We start from the raw sequence: 26,369 nt of genomic DNA, 5'->3' as shown, positions 1-26,369 counted from the left end.
GAGAGAATGAAACAGCATAATATTAGTGGCCAATAATTTGAGCATTTACAACCAAAAAGAAAACAAAATGTGGTTAAGTTCTCAATGAACAAACAACCCTCCTTTGGTCTCACATAAAATGGAACACAAATTTTGTATTTGAGACAATGATTCGTATAATCAAACCATCACAAGTATGGTCCAAATAGAACACAGACTAGTGTTCCTGGTCGGTATATGGCAGTTTGAAAGCACGAAGTATAAAAAATGTTAATTCATCACTTTTTGAACACAATAAAAGCTGAGAACTGGCAGCTCAGGACTGAACTCGTCCCTCCAACTGCTGGGATTGTTGGGGAGCAGAGGAAGGTGGTGGATGATAGATAACAATAGGTGGCCTAAGAGCACGTGATGCAGCATGTGCCTGCATTCTAGCATTGTACATTTCTTCAGTTTCAACTGCAACAAGCCTCTTTACCTGAAGAACAAAAATGTAATGCTTTAAATCATATTAAATTTCTAATACCCAGCTGCTAATTTAATAAAAATTCTGCAATGAAGAAACTGAAAACTGAACTCCATACACTTTTATTAAGTACACTGAGAATTCTAACAAATAATAGCAGCAGAAAATAAATTCATGAAGACACAAGCAATCAATAAAACAATACACCAAAACATTACTCAAGAAACCCCAACTGGGGAAAACCTGCCAACTTGTGTGTTTTTAATATTTATTATTCTGCTCAACAAAGATCTTAAATAATTATTACAAATCAGAGGGAAAATTTTCCCTTCAATTCGTTGTTCCTCAACACACTGATCTACACACTCTTATCCAACTTGGCCTCTTTTTCTGCGCAGCTGTTACAGCTAACTCGGCCCTCCTTGTTTGCACAGCTGTTACAGGCTAACTCGGCCCTCCTGTCTGCACAGTTGTTATAGGCTAACTCGCATTTGTTAAAGGCTAACACAGCCTCTCTACACAAGCTAACTCGGCCCTGAAAGAAAAATATGTTGATTGAAGAAATCGCTGAGGCTATTCAGCCCCTCTTCCCACCCTAATGCGCTGATCTGGAAACCCTTCTTCGCTAGCTGAAACACACAATTCTCCAGTGCATAATCATGTGCTAAGCCTTACCATCACTTGTGGGTCCCTCTACCAAATTTAGCGCACTTCTAAAATTAGCAAAACCAGTTTTGCTGGGGAGTGGCCTCCCCCCCACCCCACTCCCAATCCGCGCTCCGGGCGGGAGCGGGTCGAGAGCACGCTCCCAAAAATTAAAATAAAAACAAAAACAAAACAAAAAATCGCTCCCTACCTATTTCCGGATCAAATTGGGGAGCATCGCTCCCAAAGCAATTTTTATAGCTCAAGAGCGGTCAGGGAGTGATCGCTCCTGACTGCTCCCGGCAGCATGAGCAACGCCCAAAAAAATCGCGTTGAAAATTAAAGAACAACAAGAACACCATTTCAAATAAGATATTTATGAATAAATTAAGATAACAAAACCAATTCAACAAAAGAAAATATTAAAAAATAAACAAACTACTAAAAAAAAGGGAGAGAAGGGAGGAAAGGGAGGGAGGGAGCGAATATAAATAAACCCTCCCTCCAATGAATTTCATTATTTTAGAAATTGAGAGAGTGAGAGTGAGAGCAAGAGAGAGTAAGAGAGCAAGAGAAAGTAAGAGAGAGTGAGAAGCAAGAGAGAGTGAGGGGCAGGAGAAAGCAAGAGTGAGAGCAAGGAGCAAGGAGAGAGCAAGTGCCAAGGAGCAAGGAGCAAGAGAAAGCAAGGAGAAAGGAGAGAGCAAAGAGAAAGGAGCAAGGACTTGCAAGGGGAGATTGGAGGCCAAAGAGGTAGGCTCTATTCTAGCAATTTTTTTTTATGTTCATTCCTAAATAAATAAATAAATTTTTTTCTCCCATTCCCATTCCATTTTTTTGCAGATTCAAAACTTCAAATTTCAAACATCATGGTTATATTTCTTGGCATTTTCTTCTTCTTGGTTCCTTTTTTGGTTATTATGGTGTTGGAGAGTAGAAAAAGGAGGGTTGAAAATGAAGAAGGGGATGAAGAAGTGGGTCATAGTGGATTTGATGAAAACCCCGGAGAGGAGGAGCTGGAGGAGAGTGAACATGAGTCTCAAAAAAATAAACAAGACCAAACTCCATTGTGGAAATATGTTAATAGGCCTGAAGCAGAAAAAGGGGGTGGAACCACTAAATTTCATTGCCCCAATTGCAACAATAATTACATAGGTTCATGCACCCGTGCCAGAAAGCACCTCTGCGGGAAAAGGCCATGGGATGGAGATAAACAAATAGGAATCAAAACTTGTACAGGTGTGTCAGCAGCAGATAAAGCCAAATGCATAAGGGAAGAGGAGGAAGCCCAATACAAATCTAAAAAGTCAAAGGGTTTCTTTGAACCAAGCTCACAATCACATGCACAAAGAACTCCTTCAACATCCTCCCAAGGCAGTGGATATGGAGACACAGCGTCACCAAGTTTAAGGCGTAGACGCATATCAGATTTCCTTGATGAAGGGTGTAGGAATGATGTGGATTCAAAAGTTTACAGGGTTCTCTATGCATGTGGGATACCATTCAATGTTCTTCGCTCACCTTATTGGCACGAAATGGTTTCTACCATAAATGATGCCCCTAAACGATACAAGAGCCCTGGGTATGACAAGGCTAGAACCATTGGACTCGATCATGAAAAAGCAAAAATATCACATTCTTTGAGTAGAATGACAAGTTCTTGGACCGACCATGGGGTGTCCACTGTATCTGATGGATGGACAAATGTAAAAGGCAAACCATTGATAAGTGTCCTTGTTGTGTTTGTTAGTGGTGCCATCTTTCTTTCAGCATATGATTACTCAGACAAGTTCAAGACCGTCATCAACATTGCAGAACCATTACTTGAAACAATTGACCGTATTGAGCCATACAATGTCCTCCAAGTCATCACTGATAATGCTCCTAATTGTGAGAAATTATTGAGGATAAATACCCCAACATATTTTGGTCTGGATGTTTGGTTCACACAATGAACCTTTTGATGCATGATATTGTTAAGAACAAAAACCAACAATACAAATGGATTGGTGATTTGTACAAGAGAGCCAAAGAAATGATAAAATTTATTACAAATCATAGCAATTCCGATGGCCTTTTCTGCAGCCACTCAAGATTGGAGTTGTTGAAGATTGCGAGAACTAGATTTGGTAGCTATTACCTCGCCTTCAGGGGCCTTTTGAAGGTAAGAGAGTCATTGGCTAGCATGGTATCAAGTCCACACTGGCAAGTATTAAAGGAAAGGGCTACAAATGCAGTTGACAGGCAAGGTTTTGAACAAGTGGAGGAGACCACTCTTGATGGTATGTTTTGGGCACATGTGAGGCAAGTATTGGATTTCACCAAGCTCGTTTATCACATGATTCGGTTTGCAAATACAGATAAACCAGTGATTGGGGAGGTGTATGAGCAAATCGATACCATGTTGGGGCAAATAAAAGATATTGTTCATAAAATTGATTCCAACTTGTATACACTGATTCACAATTGTGTGTTTATGCGGTGGGATAAACTTAATGTTCCACTATATGCCTTGGCGTATATCATTACGCCAAAATACTACTATGCATCTTGGTTGGGCCAACCTGCACCAGGGGGTGGGGTTAGGGTCAAACCCCATATAGATGAAGAGGTATCTACAGGATATTTGCAAGCATTAGACAAGTTGATACCTGACAGGGAGGAATGTGCTAGTCTGCGTCTTGAATTAGGCAGATACTTCAGTTGCACTGGTTTGTTTGGTACCTTCCATGCAATGGAAGATAGAGACAGATTTGATGCTCTCACATGGTGGGAAGCATATGGCGGCCAGGGACTTTTGCCAAAATTGGCAAAAAAAGTTCTCTCACGGGTTGTAAATACTTCTTCTACAGAGAGGTGTTGGATCACCCATAGCGTCATACATAATGTGAAAAGAAATAGACTCAATGAAAATCGGGCAGAAAGCTTGGTTTATGTGCACTACAACTTGAGGTTGTTAAGTCATTACCGTGATCGGGCTTATGAGGATCCAACATATAAAATTTGGGACAACCACCTAGAGGATGATAATTTGGAGGATGGCACTATACATCTTGAAGAACTAGAAGCGAAACTTATGAGAGAGGAAGATGAAGCAACAACCATGCCACCTCCACCATCTAGTAGCAGTGCTCGAGTTCTGAGTCTTGTTCCTTTGTTGTCACCGCCTCCATCTACACCCTCACGTGGAGGGCATGTGCCAACTGGTTCTAGTCGTCGGTCTGTGCGGGAGGAGACTCCTAGAAGACCACCACGATCTGCCACATGAAGTAGTAGATAATAGATTTACAATTTACTTGTCTTTTCTAGTTTCTAGTAGTTTTCATAACTCTTGATTCTTTCATATTTATTATGATATTTTTTGTGATCGGGCTTATGAGGATCTAACATATAAAATTTGGGACAACCACCCAGAGGATGATAATTTGGAGGATGGCACTATACACCTTGAAGAACTGGAAGCAAAACTTATGAGAGAGGAAGATGAAGCAACAACCATGCCACCTCCACCATCCAGTAGCAGTGCTCGAGTTCCGAGTCTTGTTCCTTTGTTGTCACTGCCTCCATCTACACCCTCATGTGGAGGGCATGTGCCTTCTGGTTCTAGTCGTCGGTCTGTGCGGGAGGAGACTCCTAGAAGACCACCACGATCTGCCACATGAAGTAGTAGATAATAGATTTACAATTTACTTGTCTTTTCTAGTTTCTAGTAGTTTTCATAACTGTTGACTCTTTCATATTTATTATGATATTTTTTGTAAACAATATATGACAATTTAAGTTTGAAGTTTGAAGTTGGCAATTATAACTCATTGGTAATGATTCTGAATTATGAATATGATGCTTCATGAAAGTTGTTTCATTTCATTTCATTTTATAACATTTCATTTCATGTTAGATATTATTTCTTGTAATGGTTACTTAGCTTACAACTTTGGTGGTCAATGATGATAAATGTTATATATTGAATTTTCAATTTTGAAAGCTTGAAGTTGAAACTTTAAGATTTATGAATCATGATTCATGAGACTTAATATGTTGTATGTTACTAACTTGTGGATGTGATTGATGAAGATTATAACTTCTAGATGATTGTTGTTATATAGTTCAATGATCAATCTATGTTTTTTTATGTCTTTTTATGTTTTTTATATCTAATTCATCATTCTACATGTTTTTGTTAACATATATGTATCAAAATATAAAAATATTAGAATAATGTTATTTTAGTGTTTAATGCTCATTTATGTAGATAAGATCGCCTGTGATCTTATTAGCAGTTTCTTAACTTGTTGTTTCTATTTCTTAGTAGAAACCTATTGTTTCTGTAAATACATTTGTTATATTTATTGAGCTTCATTGCTCATTGTAAATCAAGTCAATCCATTCATTATTATAGTATCAAAGCTCGAGTATTTTTTTCAAAATAATTTTTCATTGTTTGAAAAATTTCGTGCTTCATTTCGAAATCGCTCTCTAGGAGTCTGAAAAAAAAAATTTACTGGGTACATTCACCGAGTATTAATCGAGTCATTGTTGTTTTGATCTGACGTTGTTGATCGTCCGATGGGGTTGGGATTTTAATATCTCTAGACGTGAATATTTTCATGGTTGTAGCCGAATTCTCTTAAGAAGACCGAGAATCATCATTGTGAGATTGCTGCCATCGCCATTTGGTCCCCGAGATCCCAAATTGAAGCGGACGATTTCTGCGAGGGTGAACGATCTCGTCGCTAATTCGCACTTGTGTTTTGTATCGCGGGTTTTCACAAGGACCGACTTTAGTGTTTTCTTGTGGCAGGAAAGCGATTCTTCGTTTTCGTCCTGCGATTTGGTCGTTTTGGCGTCAACCTACAGAAAATCTGGAAAACGTTATTTTTACGCTCATTTTGCCTCGCATTTCGGCATCGTCAAAGGTTACGGTCCGTCTAGGAATATCCATACGCAGCAAATCTCCTCTATAAATTTCGGTGGGCTGGTCACCACAATTTCTGGTTGAGGAAGTCTTAAGGCAGCGGAAGGATACTGAGACCCAGTCTGCGGTACATCAACGAGGCGTTTGGGTTTTGTCTAGAGGCCCTAGGGCCAGAATTTCTATGTGGTTTCGTATTGGTCAACGCATTCTGCTCAAGAGCCGCGGAAGTCTCTTGTGGTATGTTTGGACACTCCAAGCTTGAGAAAAAAGGGTTCTGAGACGCGTTCTTGCAATTTCAGTAGGCTGCGGCAGCACATTTTTTGTGCTTTATTTGTGAAATTTCTGGTTTCGTAATTGGACTTCATACGCAACGGTGAAGTTTCTGCTTAAGTATGTTACTCGTTGAACTTTCTCATTTTCGACAGCCGCTTCTTTGCCAAAATGTATAGGATTTTGGAATTTTTTGAAGGCGTGACAACTGCATGAAGAACTGAATTGATTGCATCTCTGCAAATACACTTGCCGGACGGATGTTTTACGACATTTTGCTAGCAATTCATGCATTAAGCTAGTTGTCCGAGGTTAAAGCTGAAGGAATTAGGGCACTTCTATATCTCGTTTTTTCTCTCCGAGGCTACCTAGGGCAGCAGCAAATCCCCTTCTTTATCTGTCAGATTTTGTCCGGATCAGCCGGCATCTGCATTGAAATTCGTGTTGTGTTTTCTGTGTCTTGGGAAACGTGCAAATGGCCTTGCTAACCAACCTGATGTTGGAAGGCAGTCAGCGCTTTAATGGCACCAATTATAACATATGGAAACAGAGAATGTTGACCATTTTTTAATATAGGCGTCTTGACCAGCTCGTTTTGGGCAAAGAGCTCAGTCCTGGTACACCTGGTGCAGATCAAGATAAGCTTGATGATTGAAATCGAGAGGTTGTTATGTTTCTCAAACTCTTTGTGACTGATGATCAGTTACCACAAATTCCTTCCGACAAGACAGCTGCCAAAATCTGGCAACATTTGAAGGAATTGCACAAGACATCTGACAAAAGCAGAGCTTTCTTTCTAAAGAATCAGTTGTTCTCCATCATGATGGACGAACGTATGTCTTTATAGGAACATCTTAACAAGATTAAAAACATTTGAGATCAACTCGAAGCCATTGGTCGGACCATGGAGGAAGAAGATATGGTAATCATCACTCTGAAAAGTCTACCAAAACCTTATGAGCACTTCATAGAAACACTCAACATTACCTCCACTATTGTTGATCTGAAGTTTCCGGAGTTATGCACCAAACTCCTGCAGCAGGATCGTTGGAAACAACAGTTTGGTAGTGGTGCTTCATCAGCCTCCTCAAAAAATGCTTTCGCTGCCAAATATCAGTCCTCTCAATCCTTTCAGCAGAAAGGTTCTTCTCAGCCTTCTGGTCCTGCTTAGAAGAAAAATGTGCAATGTAATTATTGTCACAAGTTCAGCCACATGAAAAAAGATTGCCGACAGAGGATTGCTTCTGAACAGAAGAAGCAGGGAGGGTCTCATCAGAAAGCGAATGTTGCAGAACATGTCGAGCAGAATGAATCTGCCTTTTACACCTTTATGGCTAGGAGGTCCTCAGATCATGCCCCGTCTTTTGCCTGGTACATTGACTCTAGTGCATCACATCATTTCTCTCACAGGCATGACTGGTTTACTGACTTCTCATCTTTCAATGATTCTGTGGTATTCGGCGGAGGAGAGGAGTACACAGTGGTTGGCAGAGGTATAGTTCAGATCCAGTCTGATGAGCGCACACTCATCTTCCTGAATGTGTATTATGTTCCTGGTATGGAAATTTATCTGTTGTCTGTCAGCCAGATTATGAGGAACTCTCCTCAGCTCGACGTGGTGTCCAGTGCGCACAAGTGCTCCATTATTGACAGGGAAACTCGTCTTACGTTGCTGTTGGCCTAGAGGATCATGGCCTACACAGGCTTCTTGACACTGGTGACTCTCCAGAAGTGGCTCTAGCAGCGCGTGTTTCTCCCATCAGCACTCTATGGCATCAGAGATATGGGCATCTAAACATCCAGTATCTCTCTCAGCTATCTCGGAAGGGACTTGTGTCAGGGTAACCTGATATTCAGACTCAGCATTTGGGAGTGTGCGACGCCTGTCAAGCTGGCAAGCAACATCGGTCTTCATTGAAGGATGGCGAATCTTGGCACGCATCTAAGGTACTCCAGTTAATTCATGTTGATATTTGTGGTCCTATGAATACATCTTCAGTTACTGGTTGCAAATATTTTTTGCTTATTGTAGATGATTTCAATAGAAAGATGCGGGTGTACTTTCTAAAACATAAATCTGATGTATTTAGTATCTTTCAGAAGTTTAAGTCCTTAGTTGAAAAAGAGTCCGGTTGTAATATCATAACTCTTAAGACAGATAACGGGGGGGAATTTTGTTCTTCTGCTTTCTCCAACTTCTGTGATACCCATGGCATCGAACGCGAGTTAACTACACCCTACACTCCTCAGAAGAACAGTGTTGTCGAATGTTGCAACCGTGCGGTTGTTGAAATGGCTCGTTCCATGTTACAACACAGGAGTGTTCCGAACAAATTTTGGGCTGAAGCAGTGTTTACTGTATCTTCTTAACCGATCACCTACTCAGGCTGTTAAGGGGAAGACTCCTGAAGAGGTTTGGTCTGGCCGTAAGCCTAAGATCAGTCACCTCAAAGTGTTTGGCTCAGTTGCATATGTTTGGATTCCAACTGCCAAGCGCTCTAAGTTGGATTCCAAAAGCCATAAACTCATAATGACAGGGTACAATGATCACCACAAGGCCTATAAGCTGATAGATATAGACATTGGTCATCTTATCTTCAGTCGGGACGTAGTATTTGATGAAGATAGAGGGTTCTTTCAATCCCCTCCTTCTGAGTAGTGTTCTGAGGATCAGCTTCACAGTGTTCTTCCGTTAGGTCCACCTGAAGGAAGGGATGATGCAGCATCAGTATTTGATGATGCACTACTTGAGTTCCCTCCGGAAAATAATCCTCCTCTCGCTGCTCCTGTTGTTCCTGAGCCTTCTCCACCTACTCCAGATATTGGTTCTTCTACTCTCCGGCCTAAATGATGGGCTAAAACTATTGGTGATCTCCGGGATAATGAGCTCCTTGAAGGTAGAACTTCCAAAAATAAGAGCAAACAGCAACCTCCAGTAAATTTTGCTCTTATGGCTAACCTACACAGTGTTTTTGAGCCTCAAACCTATTTAGAGGCTAAGGGTATACCTGAGTGGGGATAGGTTATGGAAGCTGAATTCCAGAGTCTTCAGAAGAATCACACTTGGACCCTTTCTAATCTTCCTGCAAGGAAGAAGCCCATTCGCTGCAAATGGGTGTATAAAGTGAAATACAAAGCTGACGGAACCCTAGACAAGTATAAGGCTCGCCTTGTTGCCCGAGGGTTCTCATAGAAGGAAGGCATAGACTATGAGGAGACCTTTTCTCCTACCGCCAAGATGAGTACCATATGACTCGTCCTTGCCTTAGCAGCACAGTTCAATTGGAAAGTCCATCAGATGGATGTAAAGAGTGCTTTTTTGAATGGTGACTTACAGGAAGAAGTCTACATGACGTAGCCTCCAAGATTCAAGGTTGCCAGTCAAGAACAGAAAGTCTGTAGATTAGTCAAAGCACTCTATGGTCTGAAACAAGCCCCCTGGGCTTGGTACATGAAAATTGATAAGTATCTAACAGATCATGGCTTTCAGCGGAGTCCATTTGATGCAAACCTGTATATCAAACATACTAGTGATGATATTCTGTTTGTGGTTGTCTATGTGGATGACCTTATCATTACTTGCAGTTCAGCACATTTGATCCATGGGATCAAACAGGATTTGTGCAGCACTTTTGATATGACAGATTTGGGACTTCTTCATTATTGTTTGGGGGTTGAAGTCTGGCAGACTGAGAACAACATCTTTCTCTCTCAATCCAAGTATGCCAGAAGTCTTGTGGAAATGTTTAGAATGCAGGATTGCAAACCTGCCACGACTCCTATGGAACCAGGGCTCAAACTTTCAGCTCAGTCATCCTCACCACTTGTAAATGAATCTTTATTCAGGCAATTAGTGGGCAGTCTCATCTACCTTACTGCCGCTAGACCTGATATCAGTTTTGTAGTGAGCTACATTTCACGCTTCATGGCAGCTCCTAAGGCTGATCATTGGATAGCAACAAAGCGTGTGCTGTGTTATGTGAGTGGCACTCTTGATAATGGACTTTTGTACACTCAGAGTTCAGATCCGACACTCAGTGGTTACACAGATTCCAACTGGGCAGGTTCGGTTGATGACCATGAATCTACAGTTGGGTATGTGTTTAGTTTGGGATCAGGGGTTGTCACATGGACTAGTAAGAAGTAGCGAGCAGTGGCTCTCTCCTCGACAGAAGCAGAGTATTGGGGAGCAGTAAGGCATCTTGTGACGCAGTTTGGCTTCGACGTATGCTTGCGGATATGCATGTTTCCCAGGCAGGTCCTACTCCCTTGTTCTGTGATAATCAGGAGAGTGCTCAAACTTGCCAAGAATCCAGTCTTTCATGAACGAACAAAGCATGTGGAAACCCATTGTCACTACATTCAACAGCTTGTTGAAGACGGATCCATTCAGTTGTTGTATGTTCCCACCACGGAGCAGCCAGCGGACATCTTCACCTAGCCCCTTAGTCCTGATAAGTTTGTAAAATTCAAAGGGTCTATAGGTGTTGTAAATAGATTGAGCATTAAGGGAGGGTATTAGAATAATGTTATTTTAGTGTTTAATGCTCATTTATGTAGATAAGATTGTTTGTGATCTTATTAGCAGTTTCTTATTAGAAACTTGTTATTTCTATTTCTTAGTAGAAACCTGTTGTTTCTGTAAATACATTTGTATTATTTATTGAGCTTCATTGCTCATTGTAAATCAATTCAATCCATTCATTGATCAAACAAATATAAAAATATATATATCTATTATATAAAAAACGCTCTGGGATTCGCTCCCAAACCGGGAGCTTCTGAAAATGTCTCTCCCGCACCCGTTTTCGCTCCCGCTCCCAAGTAACACTGAGCAAAACCCTTCCATATCTAACTCCAATTAACACTCCCTCTTAGAAACGAAGGTGTTTTGTACTGCACCCAATTTATCACTGAGGTAGACATATCTGCCCCTTGCCAATGACTTGGTCAATATACTTGTTGTCTGTTCCTATGTAGGCACATGCTAGAGTCTAACTTTACCCCTCTAAACACAAACTCTGATATGGTGGTACCTGATCTTGATGTGCTTGGAGCAGTCATGAAACACTGGATTTTCAAAAAGCTTGATGCAACTCTGTTAAAATTGGCAACTAGGGCCTCCATGTGGGTCATCTTATTAACGGAAACTGATATTTTTCTTGGATCCCTCTCATCAAGAGGTGTAGGATTGATCTAAAGATCATCCGATTCCAATAAGTATTCATGGAGATATGAATTTATTTGTGTTATGGGACAATTCGTCAAGGTCGGCCAACAACCAAATAACCCCCTCTTGTGCTCTACGTTTTAGTATAAATAGAAGAGGACTTTAAGTCATTTGACACACTCACTCTTGTGATCTCTCTTTATCCTATTTTTGGGTTTGATGAAGATGAGATCTAGAGGGAGTGCCCTAGGATATACACTGGCCTAATGATGCCCTAATCAACTGTAAAAGGAAGAAGCCTCATGATGCCCTAATGCCCTAAGGAAGATCAAATCACAGCCATGGAAGGAGATACTCTATAACGTTGTCAAGAAGGTGAAGGATGATCCCATTACGCTTCAAGGAGAGACCTATATGCTAAGCAACCTAACGTTGTCCTAAAGGGGTCATATCCACAGAGAAAGAAGACTCCTAGGCCGCAATCAATGAGGGTTTCATTGGCACCAGAAGGAGGCATGTATTTGCTAAAAGAGAAAGGCTTGACAAGCTCTAAACGCAGTTCAATCAAGTGTCAGAATCTGATGCCATAAACGTAGTCAAGGGAGAGATGCACACACAGTGAAGGAAGAGAGTTATATGTTGTCCAAGGAAGGGATTTAATCCGCAGTTTTAACGCAGTCAAGAGGCACTATTACGTAGCCCAATCTAGGAGCACTAATTTGCAGTTTAATGAGGCTCCTATCTACCCTAACAGCAGTCCAAGGAGGTTCAAGCCATTGCTAACAAGGTTCCTAGCAGGTGTCAAATTGTCCATTAAATCGTTGTCCAAACAGAGGTTTAAGATGCGTTCCGGTATGCCCACATCCGCTGTCAAAGGAGGGCCAGTGTTGCCCTTTGTCATAGTCCTAATAGAGGACATCCTGGCTGCAGCATATATAGGAGGAAAACCTTAATTGAAGGAGCCCTTATCTATGTATGAAAAGACCCTTAGACACAGGAAGGAAAGTGGATCTAAAACTGCAGCAAGAGTTATTGTATTACAGCAAGATGCTTGGACATGATTTGTTCCTAGGACTGTTCACTTTGTTGGTGAATCAAAGCGCTGACAGCAAAGTCAAGTATAGCAATCAGCGTTGTAACAAGATTATGTCTGGGTATGTATAAAGGGTTCATGAGATCTGTTGGAAGAATCTCTTGTTGCAGCTAGTTGCTTTGCTAGGATGCAAGCCATAGCAAGCAGCTAAGGCTGTTCCATCACAGAGCTACAGTATTGCCATATGTAGCATGTAGGTGACAGCAATACAGCAGTGCAATTGATGATGAAGTGCGGCATAGCAGTCATTGAGTGCAGATCAGTGATGAGTACAATATTAGGTGCAGATCCTTGATAAGAGCAGCTCAATGATTGGAGCGGCACAGTGACAGGAGCAACAACATGAAATGCATAGTATGGTCATTGGGTCCAACACTGTGATGATAAGTGCAACATGGTGCAGCACGGTGAGGTGTAGCAAGTGGACGAGATGCAGCACTATGATAGGTGAAGAAGTCACCTTAAAGAGTCAGTTGAAGCAGCATGTCTTCAACTGATCTCATGTAGATATAGAAAGTCAAAGTGTTGACTTCTGTTGTAAATGTACTATCTCTCTCTCTCTCTGCTGAACTATTGAAGAACATAGAAGAAAAATTGATCAAGGGTTTCCCCACATTGGGGTTTGTCCCTGACTAGCACCAAATCTTGTGTCCTCTTGTCTTGGCTTGTCTTTTGTGATTTATGTTCTATCTGTAGTTTACTTTAATGTTGATGTGATTGCTAATTTGGAAAAGATATTGAGCTAACTATGAAAATTGAAATAAATTGCTCTAAGCATAGAACATACCTAAAATTAACAAGCTCTGATTATCACAGTTTATAACTGTGGGCTCCAACCTCTGATTGAACAACTCGACAAGTAGCTTCCTCAACCAAAAAGCCTTGCAAGCTACCAAGCTGGCAGCCATGTGCTCGGCCTCAGCTGAGCTCAATGCCACGGATCTCTACTTCCTACTAAACCTACAAAATAGAGGAATTTTAGCATAAGTCGAACGGTGAAAGAAACAAAGACCTTTCGACCGATCACAAGCCTTCCAATCTACTGCGTTGGTGTGTCCTCAAGGCCTCCTCCAAATTTGAAGCCATTCCGACAGTGGAGTTGTGATATAACCCAAGCCCTAGCTCTGAGATCAAACTTTGCCCTGGTATTCCCTAGGCTAGCACCTCATTAGGATCAATTTGACACTCTCAATTGGAAATTCTTGCTTTGATCCTTTCCCCTTCCTTGTCTGGGTTAAGAACATCATTGGTTGCTAGATCTCTCTCCTTAACCTATGGTGGGTCCACTTGGTCCCATATCTTTGAAAGGTCAATTCTTTAAGAACTATTCGGGAAGTCAAGTTCAATAAGGATTTTAGGATTGGGAAACTCCTTTTACAAGGTATATTTCTCTAACCTAACCCTCAAATCTTCACCTCCTTATCCTATAAATCTTTGTACCTTGCTTGAAGAGCAAGTAAGCTCCATTCTTAACCCCCCTTCTAGGAAAAGGATCATTAAGGTCACTTCACATCCATTGGTTGATTCATCCTTCACAAGTGACTTTCTATATACCAGGTCTCCTCCCATCGGTGAAAGTCCGTAAAGAGTAGGAAGTCTTAGCTGAGGTGATAGTGGACTAAGCCTCCATTGTTGTCATTGACGTAACAATTGTCCCTTTAGGAGTCCCTTTTATGCCTCCTGCTAGTTTGAGAAGTAACAAGCCTCTTTTAAGTCGACTTGTTCTTGACTGGGCCGACTTGGTCTTGGAGATCTTTTTTACTTTCTTAGACTCAAAAAAATTATTTACAAGTTACAACTTGCCCAATAGGGTCTTATACAAAAGATAATGACTCTCTACACTCTATATAAATATTTTCTTGACTTGACAAAACCTAGAAGCTTGAAATGCATGCTTGACCTAGATGACTATTTTAATGAAGCATGAAACCCATGCTAGAAAATAATATTTTTCTTTCTTTCTTTTTCTTCTAACATAAGGTATACATAATGACACGAGTACAATGACAATTACGAAGATCAAAACTAGTTACATTTTCAACATGTCAGAGCCTTATGGACCCAGAGAGGGAAGATGATGAAATAGGGCATGTAATGTGTAGAGTGGAGTGAAAAATGTGGAACGGGTAAACGAGACCACGTAACCAAAATCGGGGTTTCCCAAGTAGTGCCCATCTTGAAGCTATAAGCTAATAAAGGAGATCCCATGGGACTAGGTTTGAGGATTAACCCCCCATTTAAGGTGAGGGACCTAGACTACAGTCAAAACCCTCCCTCCTTCCAAGTCACCCAATAATCTATACCCAATGTGCCTAAGGAAAAAGCATAAGCACCTGATTGCACAATGAAAGACATACCTTTAAGATTGGATGGCCCACCTTCAAACATACACCCTTGACAGATGGGTGAGGGCACAATGAAAGACATACCTTTAAGATTTGATGGCCCACCTTGAAACATACACTCTTGACAGATGGGTGAGGGGTCATACAACTGGCTTAAGGAGCAGAGATCAATTGGCACATATATCGGCTACACTGGTGGTTGTCGAGGGCTACTAACTGCCAGCTGAAGACAAATCTAGGAGAAGAATTCTCCTATGGGGTCACCAACTGGTGGTGGGTAACACATCTTTCCTTCTTTGAGAGGGACCATGTCCTCTTCTTGAGTTCTTGTCAAACTTTCCAAAGGATTTCTTATCAACTTTTCCAAAGTTCCTTATGCCAATTTTTCCAAAATTTCTTCTTTCCCTTACTTTTCTAGTATGGGTTGTAGGTGCTTGAGATTCTTCATTCTCGAGTTCTTATGGGTCATTTCTAGACAATAATCTTGCTTCTTCTTCAACACAATCAATCCATAAATCATCAAATGAAGGTAGTTGTCCACGTGCACAAACTCCTTGAATAAATGGTTCCCATGAGGAAGGAAACCCATTGAGAGCAACTGAAACAAGTTCTTTATCCTCAATAGTTTCTCTAATGGCTACGAGTTCATCTTTGATTGAATAGATCCCTACAACATAAGAGTCAACAAAATCTGATCCAGTCATTTTAATGTTGCAAAGACAATTCTTCAAGGCTAGCTTCCTATTAGTATTGCTATTTGCATATAATTTTACTATAGCACCATACATTGCCTTGGCATTCTTTAGACCAAAAACATGAGGGATCAAATGATCCTTTACAGAATCTACTAGGTTTCTCTTTGCCATAGCTTCATTCTTCTTATATTTGGTCTTCTCTTCAGCACCCTCTAGTTCTGGAATATATTTTTCTAAATGATTTAGAAGATCATTTTCTTCCATGATAAAGATTATTCTGGTGTTCCAAGATCTGAAATTTATGGCAGCATCCAACCTATCTTCAACTCTAACACTTGGGGCTATTTGAAGCAAGTAGTCCAAAAAATTAATCAAGCTACTAGGGTACTTGACTCAAATGCTTCATCTTAGTAGCTGCTACAATGCTTGTCTCAAATGCTTGGTCTTAGTGGCTACTCTTTTTCAACAAGGCTCTGATACCATGTTGGTTTTTCTACCATTGAAATTGATCTTCTGATTTTGATAATTACTCCTATTGATTTCCAATCAAATTATCTTTATGCCACTTATATCACTGAGAAATTATACACAGAAAATCTCAACAATAATATAGTAAAGACAATAAGATCAAAAGAGATAGCCTAGCACAATAGAAACAACTTTTACCTTGGGAAAAACCCAATAAACTTTTCTACTAAGGAGAAATTGTTCTTCAGGTATAATTTCAAGTCCAATATTTCCATATAAATCTGTGCCAAAATACCAATTAAATATGGTCAAATTCCACGCCAAAACCTCAATAAAAATTATCAATCAAATTTGGTCAAAACTGATCAAAGCCTCCAAAAACTGCATGAAAGTCAACTCTGGTCAAAGAGGCCAAAATTCAACCTGAGGTCAGCTGGTCAAAGCGCCAAAATTCAACCTGAGGTAAGCTTAGCCCTATGGTCAAATCCCCTACTGTCAAAGCGCCTAGAACTGCAACCAAAACAAGTCTAATAGGTCTTAATTTCAGTGGCCAACTCAGCAGTCAAAACTTGCTTTCTTTCTCAGTCAAAACTAGGTCAAACAATAGCAAGAATCTTAGTCAAATGATGGCAGATCAAACTTGGTCAATGGTGGTCAATAAGCAGCTTCAATCCTTGGTCAAACCTCAGAAATTCTTCTTCTAAACTCACATGTGTGAACAAATCTTTTGGCCAATTTTGGAGGCCCATTGGCATGCAGGGAATACCTCCGATGCTCCCCAAAAATCGACAATTCCATAGTTTGCAATCATCTTCAAACCACCATTAGCATGCAATAATCTTCAAATCACCATTTGCGAGCACCTATGTTGCACTTCTAGGAACCCAGCATTTTGGGTCGTACCCATACTCAAAACTCTGAAACTCGACCATCATGTAATCATTTATGAGAGTTAATGTAAACTTGGTTTTCCTTCTAAATTATCATTTATGGGTCCTCTCTCTCTCCCTCTCGGTTCAGTGCTTCGTGCAACTTAGGCAAGCACTTAATCAACAGAAGACATCAACTCTTAGTTAAACTTAGAAATGTTCTAGGTATTATTGAGCCCTAGAGTCAAATTCCAAAAAAATGGTGGTAAGCCTTAAACAACCATTTAGTAGAAGACTTCAGCTTCTTCCCATTGGGTTTGTGGCAATCCCCAAACCACCAAATTCAAAGAGCACATTTAGCCATTCGCAATTGTCTTTCATCTTTTTGCTTTGTCACATATGTCCATTCAAATTAATGAATGGAATGTTAGACACCTAATATGTTAGGGTTTTGGTGAGGAATATGAATTGTCATCAAGAGTCTAAGAGACCTTGGAAGATGAATCCAAAGGTCATACATCTTGAATTTATATGTGTATCATTTGAATAAAATGCAACTCAGACTTACCTTTCACTCTGGTGTTCAATCCAAGGTACAAGAAGGCTAGATAAACGTAAAGAAGCAGATTAGCAAGAAACACAAACCAATTGGTACATGAATCATTGTTTCTTGCTTCTTATTTATCACTATAGTATGTAGGCCTAATTGTTGTTCGATGTTTTGGTTATTGTCAAGAAGATTGTATGTTAGTAAGTAAGTTGACAGAGACCAATCCTCGGTTTGAACTTGGAATAAGATTGTTGGTACATAAATCATTGTTACTTGCTTCTTATTTATCACTATAGTATGTAGGCCTAACTGTTGTTCGATGTTTTGATTATTGTCAGGTAGATTGTATGTTAGTGAGTGAGTTGACATAGACCAACCCTCAGTTTGAACTTGGAATAAGACTGTGGAGGTTGCAATTGTGACCCACCTTTTTGTATTAAATTCCTATACATATTTCTTATTAATAGAGTTTAAATGAAAGATCTATTTCAAAAAAAAAAAAAAAAAAAAACGGTTGTTATGACCTGTTAGATGTAGAATTTCCTTGAAATTATGCTATTGCTTGAATGAACAAATGTGAAACTAATTTGTAACCCAAGTCACAGAATTTATCTACCAATTTGCAACGGAATAGAACATAAATAAAACACAGTCACACGATAGCAAAAACAAAATAATTTCTAGGGAACCCAACTAGGAAAACCCTCTGCTAGCTGTAGAAATTTTATTAACAAAGTTTGAGAAAATAGAATATTACAAGTCAAATTGTTTCTCTAGAGAACAAGCTCATTCTCCCTGCTAGTACTTAGCTCGAAACCTGCTTGTAACAACCCTATCCTTGGCTCCTAAATCCTTGCGCTGGCCCTAGAAATTTCCTCCTATTTCCTAGTGTATACCAGCAAGAATTTCCTCTGTCAAACACTACGTATAGGCCTCTCCTTCTCGCTCTTCCTAGCTCACACACACAAACTCATGCTCCTCTTGTCTCACAAACATGTGCTCACACAAAAAAACGATCAAAGATATGTTTTTGTCCTCCTTATAAGCAATTCAACCCATCTATATCTAGAAAATTTATTTTTGGAACTCCAACTTGTGATTGACTAGTTAACTGAGTCTAATTGACACATGTAACTCGTACTAGCCACAAATAACCATTGAAACTTCTAACTCGCACTAGGAGACAAACAACTAAGCCTCCAACTATCTGCATGAGTTAAAATGCTTCATGAACTCGTCCTAACTTTTAGGAACTTGTGCACGCTAAAGGCAAGATTGCTTGTGGTCTCTTTGACTAAGGCACAAGTCAAAGAAGGCCTTACTTGCTACACTTTTCAACACTCCCTCTTAGTGAGGAAGGTGTTTCTGGAAGAACCTCATCCACCTGAATTTGTTTCCAACACTACCACGTTCTCCACTACTACAATTGCTCCCTCTAAACTAGAAGAATTCCCTACTTTCTTTTGTGGAACCTGATCTGAAGACCTGTTCCTTCCAACCATGCACTGCGAGTCCATCACTTCAGTCATAAGTGCCATGTACCCTGTGTACCTCTATGCCTGCTTACTATGGCTAAAGGTGGTACTGGAAGATTCGACTCTCTCTTGATCTCCCTTAAACAAATCCTCTACCCAATTGGTTCAAACTCTCCCTACTGGGAGTCACTAAATGAGTGGTTGCCTCCACTCGCCCTGGGCTATACTCCTCATCATCCTGCTGGTCAACCCAACTGCTAACTAGTTTAGACTCAAATTGAGATACTAGCTGAGGCTCCATCTTGAGTAGCTTCTTCTCAGGTACTCTAATATGCTCTTGCTTTAAGGAATCCCTCTAAGTTTTGCTCTCCTCAACCATCACTTCTATACTCTAAGCTCCCCCTACCTTGTTGCTCAAGGTTGCACTTGTCTCTACCTGGAACTTGTAGAGATTCTTCTTCCTTACACCAATCTTCTTCTTACATCCAGAAGCTAAGTGTCGGAGGTAAGCCTTACCTCTATGAAAGATGACATCATAACCCTTGTCCTCAAGGGTAGCTACCGAAACAAGATTCTGCTTTAATCCTATAACATAGAGGGCATCTCTGAGATGGAGAGGATTACCTGACTCCCTCTAAAAACTAACAATACCAACTCCTATAGCCACATACATACAATCATCACCTAGCTCAATCTGAAACCACATGTCCTTTTCCTTCAAGTGGCTGAAATTCTTCTTATTCCCGGTCATGTGGAAGGATGTTGTCGAATCAATATATCATACACTGTTGTTAATTGAGCTTGCCATGCAAGCTATCATAGAGAAATATTTCTCAAACTAGGCAAAAAATACATCTACCTTCGTTGATGCAACTACATGATCCTTATTGGACTCCTTCCGCTTAGGATACTTAGTGGCATTGTGTCCAAACTCATGGCAATGGAAGCACTTGATCTTGCTTAGATCCTTCTTCTTGCCCTTCTACCTGGACTCCGCCACTGCTTGGCCCTCCTTGCCCTTGGCCTTGCTACTCTGGCCTGCCAAAGCAAAGTTCTCCTCTTCCTCTGTCTTCATCGATCTACCATCTCTTTGGTCCCTCTTCAAATCACTTCTTGAACGCAGTCAATCCATAACCTTTCCCAACAGGGAAAATTTCTCTACCACTGACAACATCCTAAAACCCATACCAAGACTTGTGAAGTCCTAAAAAGCAAAACTCACAAGGTCATGCTCTGGTACAATCACACCCACACCACCTAGCTCATCTCGTACCTTAGAGAACTATGACAAATACGTGACAATGGGCTCATCTGAATACTCCTTAGCTTCTCCTTAAGAGCAAGCTTCCTAGTATCACTAGTACTCTAATATAATTGTAAGATGGCTTGATACAGCTCATGTGTTGTCTTCTTCTCAAGGATATGAGGAACTATATGATTTCTGACCCCTTCTAGAATATTCTCCTTGTCTTGATATCACTCTTGTTATGTTGATCCAATTGTTAGGGAACTTGTGGTGGCGCTATCGCTTGCTTGTTAAACTCTCCCACCCCATTATCTTCTAACACTATCGTGATCCTCCCTTTCCAAGAGACAAAGTTAGAGGCTCCCTCTAAACAGTGGTCTGCTCTCAATCCTTGGTACACCATCCTGCTTCCCCAGAGAGCTCTCCAACACCTGCCCATTAACAGCCTTGTAGTCCTTCACAATAGGCTGAACTTAGGGCACAAATCAGCCACTAACAGCCCTCCACAATACTGTACTATGACTGATCTACAAGTTGTCCAACCTGGACACATCAACCTAGAAAAAAAACTTGGAAGGACACAACAAACCTCTGTTTGGATGACGATTTATGCCCTAGAAATCTCCTCGGCCTGTGCACTGTATTCTGAGTTTTTTTTCTTGGCTCTGGTTAGGGCTTCTAACAATCCACATCAGCCCTAATACTCTGCCCTAAAACTCCTCATACAACTGTGCAATTCCTCCACTTCAAGGCTCCTACACCTGTGCTGTTGTTCTATGTGATTGCGGCCAAGGTTTAGCCACCTTCTAGGCCTCTCGGCCCTCCCAAAAAGGAGATTCGTCCACCTGCAATAACACAGAGCAACCTGCCACCTGAACAGAGAAAGAGCACCCTAAACTTGCACAGCAAACTTGCCCAAATTTGTCCTCAAACACTTCGGCCTGCCCTCTACCTATCTCAACCTCCCAAACACAGAAAAGATACTTCAAATTTCGTCCTTTCTTCTCTTGGCAAGACTCCTTTAGGCTGCAGCTCCCTTATCTATCCTTCACCTTATGATATTTGCACTTGTGACTTGTGCTGGTCTTTATTCTATTCCTTGCTCTGATACCATGTAGAATTTCCTTGAAATTCTGCTACTGCTTGAATGAACAAATCTGAAACTAATTTGTAACCCAAGACACATAATTTCTCTACCAATTTGCAGCGGAATAGAACAGAAATAAAACACAGTCACACGATAGCAAAAACACAATAATTTCTAGGGAACCCAACTAGGAAAACCCTCTGCTAGCTGTAGAAATTTTATTGACAAAGTTTGAGCAAATATAATTATTACAAGGAAAATTGTTTCTCTAGAGAACAAGCTCGTTCTCCCTGCTAGTACTTAGCTCAAAACCTACTTGCAAGAACCCTGCCCTTAGCTCCTAAATCCTTGTGCTAGCCCTGGAAATTTCCTCCTATTTCTTAGCGCATACCAGCAAGAATTTCCTCTACCAAATACTGCGTATAGGCCTCTCCTTCACGCTCTTCCTAGCTCTGCTAGCTCACACACACAAACTTGTGCTCTCTATTGTCTTGTCTCACAACCTTGTGTTCACACAAAACGACGATCAAAGATGTGCCTTCATCCACCTTATAAGCAATTCGACCGATCAATCTCTGGCAAAGAAGACCTTACTCGCTACACTTTTCAACATTAGAACAAGGAAACGAAATTCAGAATATTCAAATGTTTAGGTGCCTAACACTTCATTAAAAATTCCCACAGGGAAAACCAACAAAGAGAGGGCCTGCTGGTTCTTTCAGATTTCAAATGAGCAAAGAAGAAGAAACATTCAATTAATAATTTGTGCAATGTCCTTCTGCAAAGATAGTTTGGAAGAAAGTTGTCCGGAAATTTTAGGCAAGATATAGTACCAACAGAGCAATAGTGCACTGGTGAGGTCAAAAGAATCTTTTTAAGCGAGTAAAAGGAAATTTTCATTTATACAGAATATACAGATTCACATGCTGAGCTTACTGGCCCGTAGCAGAGAGACTTGGGTCTGATAATCTTATTTGGCCCATTGTTTGCCGAAAGAACAGGAATTTCCCTGTCTACCAATGTAATATTGACACTAGCTTCCTGCCAATCTATTCGATATTGGGGCTTCCAAAATTAAGATTGAACTAGCCTGACTAGGACAGTTTGGTCTTTGCTTATATGGCGTCAAAATTTGAGGTGTTTTCAGTGCTGACATTACTATGTCTACCAACAGTTCTGCCATACCCATCTGGACTGCCATGGTAAGAGTGAAGGAGGTCAACAGATTATTTAGCTGCCCACCAGGTAACTAAATGTAATGAGATTCTAAGGGATGAGGCTGGTTGCAAATGCTAGGCAACATCGGCAAAATAACTACCCCTTATACCTGGCACCTATGTTGAATGAAGCCCACTCTTTGTGGTGCAGCCTCTTGGGTGTGTCTCTCAACCACTTTTAAGATTTAACCTATGCGTTGAACAAAATTGTGTACAAAAGTTTCAAAAGACAATAGGGCAAAAGTTGCCGAGCAATACAAAATCAACGAAGTATAAGCAACAATACCCTGCGAAAGGAGAATTATGTTTGCAATCCTGTTAATCACCGCTATGACCCAGGTTTTATTCTTCGTAGGCATGCCGTCTGATAACCGACACTAATAAGGCAAAAGCTCTGAAATCAAAAGTGAACGAAATAACCCCTTTACGACGTCCAATTCTGGCCTTTTTTAATTGGAATCAGTTAAAATTTGGTTTTTCATTGATGTAATGACGAAATCCAGTTGTTGAGACTGCATGTTTTGGCTGCCCTAGGGTTTTTTACGTCTCTGACTGCATCTGTGGCATCCGTGTAATATATTTCAACCATTTTTGGGTGTTTGGGTTGGATTTGGCTCGCTGGAGCAGAGCAATGCCTCGCCAGAAAAAAGGTGCATTTTATGCCCTAGTTATCCAGCATGTAAAGCGAAAAAGAGACCACATTTAAGCTGTTGTTGTACACGATACAGAGTTTCATAGTTCCTCCATCTGAACAAAGGGTGTTTCAATAGCAGATTAAAAAAAATGACATGGCATGAGTGATTGAATGACCCACCTGGTTAATCATACCTCTGACCGTGGATGTGTTATTCTTGACGACAGTGCGATGCAACACACGAAGGCCCAGAGCCTGGAGAGTTCGTCTGTGGAGTTGCCTGGTGCCAGGGAGGCCCCTGACAAGAGTTATATACAGGCGTGCACTCCATGCGATGGGAGCGGCGGCTTTGGTGCCTCCATACACAAACATGCCCATCCCTCTTCCGATCTTTTCTCCTGCCTCAACAACGTCTTTTCTCCTGTTCTCAACAATGGCGGATCCTGAATTTCGCAAAGTTATATGCTATTGCTCCGTCAAAATGATATTTACATCACACACTCATTTTCAAGAGAATCATGATTAAAAGTCATCCCCTTATAAACAAAAGTGTAATTTGGACATATATGTATATACATCTAACCATATAAGGATATTTTTGATAGCTTTTATATTTATAATATATTAAATTAGTGAAAAAATATTTAACATCATTTATAATTATTTTTAAATTGGCCAAAAACTATAAGATAAAATTTTGAAGACAATGTTACATCATTTGTAAAATTTAGATTATGTTAGAACTTAATTATGTGTTGATTTGTTTTATCCTTTATTTCAAATTCATGTCAAATTTATTGAATAAAAAAAAATTATATAATAAAATTAGTTAAATCCATAAATATTTATATAGCCTTGGTAATCTTTATGCTTGTAATCCCTATAATTTTAGGTCATATATGTATATACATTTAACTACATACACTTATTTATAATTTCACTGAATTGGTTTATATATATTATATAAACTAAAATTTTCTAGTTAAAACTTTTGCGATATTGTTATAGTTTTTATAATTAAAAGTCATTCCCTTATAAACAAAAGTGTAATTTAACGAGCAAACAAGTTATAAACAAAAGTAAGGATAGATGTATATTTAGCATGGATAGATATTTTTGGATGGCTTTGAAACATTTCAGATGGTAACGAAGCCAGGTTTCCCTTAAGGGCGGGTGGAGACCTGTCCAATTTTATAATTTTCTTTTGGTTTTTAGTAATGGAAAATAGAGTACCGCACTAGCTTACAAAAAAAAAAAGTTATAAACAAAAGTGTAATTTTCGGAGTTAATTTAACCAGCATCCATGGTGTTTTGGAGTTAACGGAGTCTCTAATTAAGAGTTAATTTAACGTGTATAAAATATGTGTTTAAATTTTTTTAAGTACAAAATATAATGTGTTATTTTTTACCGTTTAAATTATATTTTTGAATGTTAAATAGAATATATATACGACCAAATAAAAAATGTAACTATAAAAATTTTAAAAAAAATTATAAATATATATAAATTAGTTAACATATATCTTTAAATAGTTTATTTAAATTTTTTGTTGAAATGTTTTTGAAAAGTATAAGATTTAAACATTCACACATTTTTTTTTATTTCTAATTACTTTACAACATATTCATTGTTTTTTAAATTATAGTTGACATTATTTTTCTATTTAGAAAATATTTTTTATTTTTATTTTTTTTAAAGGGGCACGGACGAACAGACAAACTTACACATCTCCTCATACTGGGTTGTAGAATGAGCCTCTCGACTCAATAATGGGTGGAGTTTAATGAATCGATTGTACAACTCGCACGATCACGGCTGAGGTCATTGATCATTCAAAGCCTTGGGCATATTTTGATGGTGCTGCAAACGAAAATTGCAGTGGAGGGGGAGTCATTATGTACCTAAATGAGAATCACTTTTTCAAAATGAGTTTTGGTTTTGGGTCAAGTACAAATAACCTTTTCGAGCTATTAAGTTTGAAGTTACTTATGTTGTTCGCACTAGAGAAGGGATGTGGAAAACTGCAAGTATTCAGAGACTCAAAAATTGTCATTAACTGGTTCAATCAGACAACTCACTGTCACACACACACTCTCAAAAAATTATTGTAGGATACTCTCATGATAAAAGGCCATTTTGATGACATTTCATGTTCACACATTTACAAGGAGAGAAACACCATTTCTAATCAGCTATCCAAAGAAGGGGCGCAGCAGGTTTTGGGCATATGGATGATTCATGAGCACAATGGGACAGACTTTTATCAGTACTACCATCGACCATTTTCAGATTATCATGCACAGACAACATAAGATGATACAAAAAATTTGGGACAATTTTTTTTATGATTGTATGCGGCTACAGAGGATCTTCTCATGACATCTACTTATGTCTTTTATCTTTCCCTTTTTGATATTATGTACATATTATATAGCATTGAAGTGATATATGAACAGGCTCATACTATATAGATATCAGTGATGATCTCTATGTGGGAGGTTCTCTTGTCTGATTGGTATATTCTATACCCAAGCAGATCTGGTTTATACTGCAAGATATGTTTGACAACATCTACTACATGTAATTTTCATTTTATCTTTTAATGGAAATTATGATCTTTCCTTTGGGAGAAAAAAATAATGGGAGTTTACATTACAAACTTAAAATGTTCACTCTCTTATATAATTCATCTTTAATATTAACTCAAAACATTATAAATAATTGTAGAAAGTTATATTCTCAAATTTTTTAATGTCTATTAAACTAGTGTAGATTTATTTTAATTCTAGATCTACCAAGTGTTGAGGGGATCAAATTTTTTTCACTCTATAAGAGGTTTGCACCTTAAGAGATTTGATCTCTCTCAGTGCTTGGTAGATACTGAGTTTGGATGGAACTAGACTAATTTAATTATTAATTATAATTATAATTACTTATTTTTAATTTTGTTTATTTATTATTCTTATGTAATTTGACCAAATCAAAATGTTTACATAACATAACAGGATAGGACATTACAACATCTCTTTTATACTCAGTTGGAGAGCACCTCTCAGCGCAATCATAATTATTTTTCCATATTTAAACTTAATTAAACATGATGAAAATTGGATGAAATTTAATAACGTAATTAATATCATCTTACTATATTCATGCTTTGGTTATGAGGGTATTGATGCAAAAATGTGTCAATAACATATAGTCCTCTTGTTATAATCAAAAAAACATTGAGATGATTTATAGCTGT

General features: G+C 39.3%; 1 protein-coding gene across 1 annotated transcript; it reads right to left on the bottom strand.

The window, feature by feature from the left end:
* LOC149256030 (uncharacterized) lies at positions 1 to 23,652 on the bottom strand. The gene is made up of 2 exons (XM_089460644.1): positions 23,302 to 23,652; positions 1 to 457 (listed from the first exon to the last, which is right to left on the bottom strand). The coding sequence occupies exons 1-2, from the start codon at positions 23,497 to 23,499 to the stop codon at positions 296 to 298; spliced, it is 360 nt and encodes a 119-aa protein (XP_089316770.1). The 5' UTR covers positions 23,500 to 23,652; the 3' UTR covers positions 1 to 295.
* Between the last annotated feature and the right edge of the window lie 2,717 nt (positions 23,653 to 26,369).

The sequence above is a fragment of the Pinus tabuliformis genome, chromosome 7 (assembly GCF_031772625.1).
Source record: "Pinus tabuliformis cultivar Carrire ecotype Pingquan chromosome 7, CPIR1, whole genome shotgun sequence".
Lineage (NCBI taxonomy): Eukaryota > Viridiplantae > Streptophyta > Pinopsida > Pinales > Pinaceae > Pinus > Pinus tabuliformis.
Note: the sequence above shows the minus strand (reverse complement) of the source record. Positions and strands in the feature narration are given on the sequence as shown.